General features: G+C 39.8%; 1 protein-coding gene across 2 annotated transcripts in view; it reads right to left on the bottom strand.

Annotated features, from left to right (window-relative positions):
- Positions 1–527: 527 nt before the first annotated feature.
- The window catches only part of ATAD2B (ATPase family AAA domain containing 2B), a 170,917-nt gene continuing 159,960 nt past the window's right edge, over positions 528–11,484 (bottom strand). For both annotated transcript variants that reach the window (XM_074947518.1, XM_074947519.1), the window contains exons 26-28: positions 4,153–4,280; positions 3,216–3,344; positions 528–1,650 (exon numbers count right to left, since the gene is read on the bottom strand). In XM_074947518.1, the coding sequence (XP_074803619.1) occupies positions 1,609–1,650; positions 3,216–3,344; positions 4,153–4,280 (299 nt within the window). In that variant the 3' untranslated portion in view covers positions 528–1,608. The remainder of the gene's footprint in view (positions 1,651–3,215; positions 3,345–4,152; positions 4,281–11,484) is intronic.

Here is an 11,484-nt window from a genome sequence, read left to right as displayed (position 1 = left end):
ATGGAGACAAGTACCTTAGCTTCAGCATGTAAACGGTAGCAGAGAGTGTTACAGTTCTCCGTAAACACTGTTGGTAACTAAAATAGAAAAAGCTGAGGTAGCTCAGTATCTCTGCAGTAGTCCAAGACGGTTTTCTCTAATTAAAAACAAAACACGTGTTGCATATTTTGGAAAGACGCTCCTGCAGCTACATATAACAGTTATAATGAACGATAACATATGGTAACACCAGCCAAGCTGTCTACAACATTTTCTACTTATTTGTCTAAAACAAATCAGCCCAGGTAATGTTTTAACACTGAGCCTGTGATAAGACTTTTACTGCAACGTCCTTGCCTCTTGCAACTGCCTAGATTGTGTGTCTCCAATTTCCAAAAAGGAAGGTTTTGAACTACTGATACACTCACTATTCAGCTACAGAGAACTGCAATCCACACAGCCCAGTTCAGAGGTCCACAAATGGCCAATGATAATATAAAGTATCTTCCCCGCCCACCCCCCCACGTTAATACTGCTATACATGGCCCAAGGTGTGGGAGCCTGGACTCAATTGTACTTACAGTGAGCTAGGGCTCCAGGACTTTTGGCTAACTGTCTCTCCTTTCTATGTCCATTCAGCAAGTCTTAGCTTTAATAAAAACAAAACTTCAGAAAGAAATTAAACACTTTTGTTTCTAAGAACTCAAAATGGACAACAAATAAATAGAATAGTGGGAAAAAAGAACAGCCCCCTTAACGAATATTCTCTTCACTTCGTTTTCAGCAACATACGAGAGTTTCACTCTGTAGTTTATTTCTATAACATAAATATACCCATAGAATAAAGGAATTTCACTGTTTTGGTAAAGTGTGTTTCTTTTTTCAGTGTGTCTTAGTTTAGTTCTGTAGAGTAAGACAGGCATTTTAGAACCATAATACTGGTTGCCATTCAATGATGAGGAAATCAAATCATCCTTTTGGAGCTCTTCATTCTGAAGACAGCTTTCTAACTCTGCCATTTGCTACAAGCCCAACCATTTGAATAGCCTTATCTTTCTCAATTGACTAAAAAGGCACATTAAAGGCAGTTCTAAAGAGCCTCATTTTCAAATTACTGTACATCCAGTTACTCAAGTTTCCTAACACAATGCATCACTGTCATCTTTGAAACAGGTTTCTGTCCATTACCCCAGAGAACAAGAAAAAAAAAAATGAAAAGGAAAATTTAAAAAGTTGTCCATTTAAAAAAATTCAACCTAGTTAGATCTGCTCTATCCAGTTTTTTTGTGTTTGTTGGTCTGCTCCACTGTGTCTGAAGTTTCCCAAAAGATAATGCATGTAGAGAGAACAGGAGCAGAAATGAGAGCAGTTTCTGTAGCACCAAAAATCTCCAAGTTGTGGTGTTGTATTCTTTATTTAGATCAGATACAACTGTCTGAAGTTCTGTTTGGTTCTTGTAGGCTGGTTGGTTTCAGGTACCTGAGACAATAGCACCAAATTTAACAGAAAGAGAGCGAGCACTTAAGACCAAGGCTCTGCACATTCTTGGTGCAATTGGAAATCGAATGGCTCAGAAGACTGCTCTCCCATGAGCAGTTTAAGAGGATAAACCCACCCATCTCAAAGAGATCACAGGAATGTTTCAAACATATGAACTGTTCTTTCCATTTCCTGCAAGAGACACCAAGCATTAATTATATATAAATATACAGCAAAAGAAATAAAGTTAGTGTTATATAAATCAGATCTACTATGATTTTTTTTAAACCTGAACAAATAATTTATAAGAAAACAGACAATTCTGTTAACCATTTCTGCTAGTGGATGGAAAACAATAAATGGGAGACTAATTAAAGAAGCATTAATGCAGAAAACAGTTTTCCTAGTTGATGGTTAATGGGAAGATGCAGGTGTATTAAGATTAGACTTCAGATAAGATAAGACTGATGCGCCTTCCATGTATTACTAAATGAGGAAGGCTGAGGGGTGGACCAGAGCTGCTGCCAAGTAATACTTCTGTTTGTTGATTTAAGGTCACTCATTTATTTGAAACATGGCCACTGAAAAGTAGTAGTCTTTTCCCACATCATACAAAAATGTAAGGTTTCATACCAACCATCTACTGTCCAGTGGTTAGAAATGAATCCAGTATTTTTTAAAACCTAATCTTATAAATGGACTATAGCAAAAGACATGTTCTTCAGTCTGAAAAACCTTTTTAAAGGAAGATATTTAAGCACTAATAGCACTTTACGTTGCTAAACACTATGCTTACTCAAAAGTCCCAAAGTACTTTACAAACTCTTCAGATATAGGGCTTCTGAAAGCAAACATTTCTAAGGTGAAGGGTGGCAGTGACAGAGACAACTGGCTCACAGCCTGCTGGACAAGATGGGGGTGAGACACACAGATTTTGCCCAAGGGTAGTAGGGAAAATGCCTAAACTTGCCAATCACATCATGGGATCTTTAACAACTACACAGAGCCAAGAAGGCTTTCATTTTTGTGTTTTACATGAAAGCCACATATAGAAGTTAACATACAGCTTAATTTATGCACCTCGTAAGAATGAAGGGCTGAGATGAGGTTCATTTGAACCTGTAGTTCCAAGTAGTCAAAATATTCCAGACCTACTACTTACATTGAAAGATCAGTAGTGCAAAGCAAGCCAAGAATTTAATCTTTACAGCACTCGTGTGAGATAGATATCATCAAGTATTAGTTCCATATTGCAGAAGAGATTACAGAAATTAAGTCATTCACCCAAAACCCAGAATAGTAAGTGTTAGGGCCAACAAGACTACTTGGATACTCCTGCTTCTTAATGGTATTCTAAGTTATTAGCACCTGTTTTCTCAAGCTATCAGATTCCTGTCCTTACCCTCACCCTCTAGAGAATGAGTTCAGATATAAGACTGGAGAAGTAGTATGAATTTTATGGATTTTGTCATTTGCCTCCTCTATGTTCTTTAAAATAGCATTTAATGAGACAGAAACAGACACAACCCAGGATGGGTTTGATTGTTTGCAAGGGAAAAATAGGGAGATTGGGTCATACAAGAAACTAATGTTCACTCTGTTCCTTAAGCCATTATTGCACCAAGTTTCTTTTTATCTTTAGTAAATACAGTTTTCAAAAGAGGATTTCAAATGTGCACCAGTTAATACAGAAATATTGCTACCCAAATTCTATTGCAAAATTCAGATGAGAAATAAGAGAAATTGTAAAACTTTACCTCTACAAGTTGTGATTTGTCATAATCTTTACGGTGCCGATAGATGCATTGACTAAGGAGTGAGTACAGCCTCTCAAGTTGGTCAACAGTCAGGTCGTTACTTCTCTTAACCAACAAATCCAGTAGTTTCTGTTAAGAGGAAAAATATAACACAAATAAAGAATCAAGTTTTTCATATATTCATTCTTGAAATCTGTTTGAGACTAATTATTACATTTAATTGTTTATGGACAAAGCAGAAATGTGCTAGAAGCATATTTTATATTCCAAACAAGAACATGGTTCAGTATGTAAATAATATAACTGCTGTCAACAACCTGAAGAGCAGATAACTCTTAATAGAGATCTTCTTTACATCTGTTTGTTTCAGTATGCAGAGATTCTCTAATTACTACACTTATGGAAAACATATTCACACTTGGGAGACGCTCTCTGTAAACATTCAAAACCCTTCTTAAAAAAAAAAAAAAAACTCTCCTTTGTTGTGATGCCTACACACACAAAAAACTTGATGTGGGTGGGGAGGAAGAGAGCAGATATTAACTCCACTTCACCAATCAAACACAACCACATCATCAACCCCTGTTACTGCATAATCATGTCTGCACGAACTGCATTGGAAACACTGGACTGGACTGTTATACCATAATTATTAAAAAGCTTTTATATGTATATTTATTACTGTATCTGCAGATACAACAGTAAGATACAAATGGGTATTTAACAATTTTGTTATGTGGTCACTAATTAAATAAAAATTGCTGGATAAAGAAAATCTTTAAAAGATAATGCTGACAGAAAAGATTATACTTTCTGCAGTATAAAATAACAGAAGTTGGTCTTCACAATATTCTGTACAGAGTATAAAAATATCTTCCATGATGTTTGAAAAGAGTTGGTACTGGTAATTATTAAATTTACTTCTCAATACCATTACCTTTAATCTGTCATGGTCAACAACTAGAGGGGGTATGAGATCCAATGGTTCCTCTGGAACCTGCTCCAGACTTGCAGGTTTTGGGGGCTCCAAAGTGACTTTTCGAGATTTCTTAAGTTTCAATACACCTGCAGTTTGGATGCAAAATTATGGCACATGAGGAACAACTGAAAAAATTGAAGTACAATATTTATTAAATGTAACACATTTCTAATAGTCTTTCAAATACGATGACCCATACAAACCCCCACTAAAACAGCTAATGGCATTTATATAGTCCATACCACCATATTATCGAGGCATTGAAATTAAGATTTGACCTTGTGTTACTACTGACAGCTGTAAATAGGACAGAATCATTTGTACACAACACCCTGGTTTTGGAAACCTGGCTGAAAATATAAGAAGATAATTAGAATTTACTATTAAAGCAGCTACCTCCCATCAAAGTCAACAGCCGATCATCTAGTCTGACCTGCTGCTTAACACAGGCCACTAATTTCTGCATCCAGCCCATAATTTCTGGTTGAAATACTGCATACTGAAGCACAATCTTTACTGAAAGACAGTGTTGCAGAATCCACCACTTTCCACAACAAGATGTTCCAATGTTTAATCACCCTCACTATTAAAAGGGTACATCTTATTTAAAGTCTGAATTTGACTAGCTCCAGTTTATTCAGCTTCCAGTCACTGGTACTTGTTGTCACTGGTCTACTGTACTAATTTCTTCTCCCTTCAGTTCCCCTTGAGCCCCTCCAACATACTTCATACCGGGGCATAGCCACAGGTGGGCCTGGGTGGGCACTGGCCCACCCACTTAGCATCCAGGCCATCCCACAGCCTCGGCTCTGCCCTGGCCATTGACCTGCTCTGCCCACCTATCCGGCGCTCCTGCCGGGGAGTGGAGTCAGGTCACGGAGGCTTGTCACACTCTACCAGCCGGGGAGAGGGAGTGCTTGCCCCACTTCGGCCACCTGGCACTCCAGCCAGGGAGCAGGGTCAGGAACTTGCTCAGTTCCACCCACCTGGCGCACCTGCCAGGGCTGGGCAGGTGGATTGGGGCAAGCCCACGCATCCCAACCCCACTCTCAGGCTGGAGCGCCGGTTGGGCGGGCGGAGAGGGGCAAGCCCCTGCACTCCGATCCCACATCTAGCCTAGAGCGATGGTGGGGAGGGCAGAGTGGAGAAAGCTCCCATGCTCCCAACCCACTCCCCGGAAGGAGTGCCGGGTGGGTGGAGCAGGTGGAGGCGCAGGGGTGCCCATTTTTCCGGGGCCCCAGGTTGGCCCAGGGGCTAATCCACCACTGGGAGGAGGGCGAGTGAGTGGGTATCCGGCGGCTCTAGAGGAGATCTTCAAAAAAGGTAGGCCTGCCATCTGGGGGGAGCTGGGCCAGTGTGAGAAGAGAGACCTGGAAGAGAGCCGTGACACTGGAAAGTAGCATCTCCTCCCAGAACTCGATGCATGCCCGAGGCGCCCCTGGCCAGAGGGTGCATCCATTGCCCCCTGCAAAGCAGGCTGCAGGGGGTTGGGGAGAGGCAGGCCCTCCATTCCTTCTGCCCTCCCAGCCCCCCCACCCCGTAATTGCCCACCCACCCAAAGTCGTGGTCCACTCATATATCCCATGCTGGTTACTCCACTGCTTCACACCTTTGAGATCCTTTGCCATAGAACCATTCTTCGAGGCAAAAAGCTAGATAAAAGGACTGCCTTTAGAGCCAAGTCAGCATTGTTTCTTAATGGCTCAGAGGGGACAATGTTTAGTTGACTATTTTTCTGGAGTTAGAAATTTAGATACGACACAAACTGAAGCTAAAAAGACTATAATGTACTCAACTGTCACTTGCCTATGAAGGACTAATCCTGAGAAGTGCAGAACACCAGTAACTTTCATTAGACCTCAATAGGAATTATGGATGTTCAGCATTGGGCCCTAAAGTTGTGCTTGTCAGTGGTAGCAACCTTAGTTTGTGAGATATTTTCAGTCTGATATCTGGGATTGTTCCATGGACCTTCCAACAAGCCTTAATGCTTCTTTTTTTAAAGAAGCCCAGTATTTTTCAAATTTTTGTCTAAGTTCTCAGAGGAGTCTATCAAAAGTAGCTGAAAAAATCACTTGCAATGAGTTATATACTCATCTTGTTTAATTTGATGTATTAAAAAATGTTTTAAACCAGGCTTTTGAAGAACACACACTATGGAAAGTGTTATTGACTCATGTACTTTTTCACTCTTACTGTCACCAGACATCATGATTCAGGTCAACCAAAAGATTTCACGATATGTTAAATTCACCAAACTGTTTCAGTAGAAAAAATAATCCAAACAAGTTGGAACATTTCATATTATAGCAGTCTCGGAGGATGACCCAGCACATATTGTTCATTTTAAGAACACTTTCACTTCAGATCTGACAAAATGCAAAGAAGGTACCAATGTGAGATTTCTAAAGATAGCTACAGCACTCAACCCAAGATTTAAGAATCTGTAGTGCCTTCCAAAATCTGAGAGGGACGAGGTGTGGAGCATGCTTTCAGAAGTCTTAAAAGAGCAACACTCCAATGCAGAAACTACAGAACCCGAACAAACAAAAAAGAAAATCAACCTTCTGCTGGTGGCATCTGACTCAGAAGATGAAAATGAATATGCGTTGCACCGCACTGCTTTGGATCGTTATCAAGCAGAACCCATCATCAGCATGTAAGCATGTCCTCTGGAAAGGTGGTTGACGCATGAAGGGACATATGAATCTTTAGAGCATCTGGCACCTAAATATCTTGGGATGCCAGCTACAACTGTGCCATGCAAAAAACACCAGTTACTTTCAGGTAACATTGTAAACAAGAAGCGGGCAGCATTATCTCCTGCAAATGTAAACAAACTTGTTTGTCTGAGTGAATGACTGAACAAGAAGTAGGACTGAGTGGACATGCAGGCTCTAAAATTTTAAATTGTTTTATTTTTGAGTGCAGTTATTTTTTTGTACATAATTCTACATTTGTAAATTCAACTTTCATGATAAAGAGATTACCCTACATTATTTGTAATAGGTGAATTGAAAAACACTTTCTTTTGTTTTTTACTGTGCAAAGTATTTGTAATCAAAATAATATAAAGTGAGCACTGTATACTTTGTATTCTATGTGGCAATTGAAATCAGTATTTGAAAATGTAGAAAACATCCAAAAATATTTAAATAAATGGTATTCTATTATTCTTTAATCGCGTGATTAATAGCGAGATTAATTTTTTAAATCATGCGATTAATCACGATTAATTTTTGTAATCACTTGACATCCCTAATTATGGCACTAAACTGATCCTAATGTTCTTTTGGTAAATGGTCAACAACAGCATTAAACTTCTGGTTATTCAGATAGTCATATTTCGATATCAGCGTTGCATGATTTGCAATCCTAATCTGTAATGTGACCAAAGAGGAGCTTTTATGACCAAAATGGTCCAGACACCCTTTCTGGTCCTTGTTATATGGGGTAGCTTTAGGAATATGCTGTCTGCACCTTTCATTAACTGTGTTCAGGACCAGAGAATTTGGTGTCAGGTGTAAAAACAAAAAACTCAGGGTCCCTGGCCCAAGTGTAGTATTTTTTAATTGGCACTCTTGCAGGTAGGGTGTGCTGCTGGAATTTGGCCCTATGGTCTTGGCTGGCTCAAGGAGAGCTTCATTAAATTGGAAGTGCCACCAGTGCTGAAGCAGAAGTATGTAATATGTCCAGACGCTAGTGATGGGAATCCTGGATTTCTTCCAGGGGAATTTGAAGCGTGTTCACTATCTGCTTCAGTAGGTCCTGGAACTGCTGAAAGTCATCAGCTAATGGTGATGGTGGAAGCATTACTGCCTAATCAGGTGACGAAGAAGAGATATTTGTATGGTGAGTGACCTCCTTGTCCACCTTCGCCCCTTGCTTCACAAAGGTCTCTTTTGCTGATTCAGCATGGAGGGGAGGGATGGAAGGTACCGGAAAATGAGGTCTTTTATGCTCCTTATGAGACTGAATTGGGGACACTGAAAACTGCAGATAGTACACTGCCCATGGGTCCCAATAAGGCCAAAGAGGAGGCTCACAAGGCATGGGAGGAGGTAGCCATTGCTAATGATCCCAAGTATTAACAGGCAGAGATCTTGTATCCTGCCTGCCTTCCTTCCATCTGCAGAGAATAATATCTCCTTGAGCAAATACTATTATTTGAGCAAATAAACTGGAAAGCCTTGAATAGAAAGCTCTGAGTCTGACTACGAATGCTCTTCTACATATTGTAAAGGAAGTTACAACAGTTCTTTCTGAATGGTAGAAATTGGGAAGTAGTGCGTCTCAATACAACATGCGCAACTGGTGACTTAGCAGCTCTCAGTACCAAAAGATGTTCGGAAGTCACAAGGAGGGGAGACTCATGCTCATGAGGGTACCGGAACTCCTGTGGTACTTGGAAGATGGTACAGGCATTGAAGTTGTTCTCGATGTCACTGTCCGAGGTGATGATCATGGGTCTGAGGGTACTGCAGATTCCAGTGAGGCTGCTCTCTTACTAGCATAGGCTCTGATGACAGCCACAGTAGGAGTCTTTGATACTGCACCCTTTATCAGCAAGGAATGGGACTTAGATGAAGTCTTAAGAGTGCTTCATGGTACCCAAAGTATTTGGAGCCTCAACAGCACTCCTCACAGGGCCCTGAGGTCTCTGGTTCCTGAATCTTCTTTAAGAAAGAACTTTACGTTCTCCTTCACTTACCTGACCCCCCTCCTTAGTCTCTGAGTGGGAAGCACTCGGTACTGATGAAGCGATTATAAGTACCTCGCTGATGGAGAGTGTCAGAGACCAGGATGTCAATGCTGTCTTCACCTTGGAAGCTCTTGTAAACATGATCTCAATGTAGACAGGACATTAACGGAAGCAGAGGGCTCCTGTTCAGGGGGTTTCCTGTCCCCAGGTCTGAAGTCAGTCTTAAGGCTTTCTCCATCACAAACACTCTATACTTAATTGCCCTGTTTTTGTGGGATCGTCCCTTAAAACAAGTGCAAATATTCCACTTGCTGGGGATATGTGAGTCTCCCAAGCAATATGCTGAAAACATTTATCGCTGACGGGAATCACTTTTCAACAAGAGAGGCACGTTTTAAAACCTGGGGAGCCTGGTATCCCAGATACAAGAAAAAAAACCTGACACCTCAGTAAGGGAAAACACACACACAAAAATTCCCCCCGAAAAAAAGGGAATAACAGTTCCAACAACTATAAAGTACTAAGAATCTTATAAACTAAACTAGAGAACTAACACTATATACTACATTCTAACTCTAAAGAGAAAAACGGGCACACACTAAACTATCTCTGGTCAAACGTGGTTGAGAAAGAACTTAAGGCTGTTTACCCAGGCTGCGCTACATTGCCTTGGTACAGGCACGGAGATGTGACGGACGCATGTGCAGGCTGAACAGGCAATGTTACCAAAAATCTCCAATCAAATTTTAACATGGGTGAAATTTTAAAAATGTAGGGAGAAGTATGGATAAATGTGGAATTCTCACAAACCTACAGTAAGTTTAAGCCACTGAAATCGTTGGTTTAATGGTGTCACGCTCTCAGATACATTTCTGCAAAAAGTAAAGATACTTTTAAATTTTTTTTCCCCACTGTAGATAGAAGATAAAACAACAACTCTGCTGGAGTTTAGACAAGTAGATGGATATATTATTTAAAGTAAAAACTTGAGAAAAAAGTTTTAAGTTTTAAAAATAAATTATACTTTGTTTTAAAGTATATTGAATCATGTCATTTACGATACCAAAAGCCTGCTGAAGCTTTGTGCATTGAGATTTTTACAAAATGCACAGGTTCCTTTTTTTAATACATAAACATGAAGGTTCAACCAATACATAGTATTAGTCTTCACTTTCACGATGATTTATATTTTCCTAAAAGTTAATTATGTTCTTAAAAAAAACTGTACAGTTCAAAGGCACCTATGAAAAAGCTCAACTTCAAAACTGAGCCCTTAATTCCCAACAATAATTTTCAAGTCACTGCAGAAGTGGGTCTGTTATATCTCCTCTATAGAGCAACATCAAATTGTTTAACTTCTAAGGAAAGTGCAGATGCAAGACAAATTCTCCAAATCTCTCCACCTGATTAAACCAAATTTCTCATCTTTCCTCCCAAGCCCTCCCTTCTCCAACACTATACGTAAAATTTTAATATCTTTTGACACCAAAGCTTGAAATCTCTGTCATATTTGACTTTTCTCTCCTCCTTCCACATCCAAGCATTTGCCAGATCCTAGTGGTTCTCTCTCTACAACATCTCCCAAAATTTACTCTTCTCTCTCTTTATTGCTACTGCTGATCCTGTCCTGCCATAGGTTATCTCTTGCCTCAACCATTCAACCCACCTCTCTTCTTAAAATACTGATTGTCGCTTTGGGTTTCTTCAGTCTATACATAATTAAATTCCTAAAAGTATTTTTGACCCCTATTACTCAGGCCAGATTGCCCCCAGTTTGAGTCCCTTCACTGGCTACCTCTTGCCTTCCACATCAAGTAGAACATTGTGTTCCTAACCTACAAGGCCCTCAAAAATCCACTCCTCTTGACAAATCAGCACTTTTTCCTGTTCATCTTCTCATGTACGCTGCCTTGCTCAAGTTTCTAATCTACACATACTCTTCATCTCCTCCTATCACTTATTACTGTACCTTATTCCATGCTACTCTTTATCCTTGGAAAACACTTCCAAGCCTTATACACTGAGGAATAACGACACCTATCATTTAAAAACCTTTGTTAAAACTCATTTCTTTTGCAAACCCTAACAGTAACCTTTTAAAGATACATTGTTCTTGTACCTATTTATGAAACAGCTAACAAAAAAGCAGGCAAGCAAATGAACAGCTTTCACCCGCCCCCAGGAAACTGTGGGCCCTAAGGGATTGTTGTTTCTCTGCTTTTATTCACCATTATCCTTCCCACCTCTTTGTTGTCCTTTGTCTGTCTATCTATTGATTGATTGTAAACTGTTCCCAGCAGGGATCATCACTTGGAAAGCAACATGTATACCTCAGGCAAAAAGCTTTTGTTTCAAATTTTTTACAAATATTCTACTCTTAACCTGATTTCATCAAAATCCTTCAAATTTGCAATAAGGAAATCCTGCAAGATTATGTATGTTCTATATTTTATTGAATTAAAACCGAAACAGTGACACTGTAAATGCCTAGATCAGAAAGCACTATGAACCCACAACATACTAACGTCCCATACTAACAGTGGGAGGAATCTTTAAAAAAAGATTTTTTCGGTATCACAAAATGTTAC

Source organism: Natator depressus, chromosome 3, assembly GCF_965152275.1.
Source record: "Natator depressus isolate rNatDep1 chromosome 3, rNatDep2.hap1, whole genome shotgun sequence".
Lineage (NCBI taxonomy): Eukaryota > Metazoa > Chordata > Testudines > Cheloniidae > Natator > Natator depressus.
This window is presented reverse-complemented; position numbering and strand designations above follow the sequence as displayed.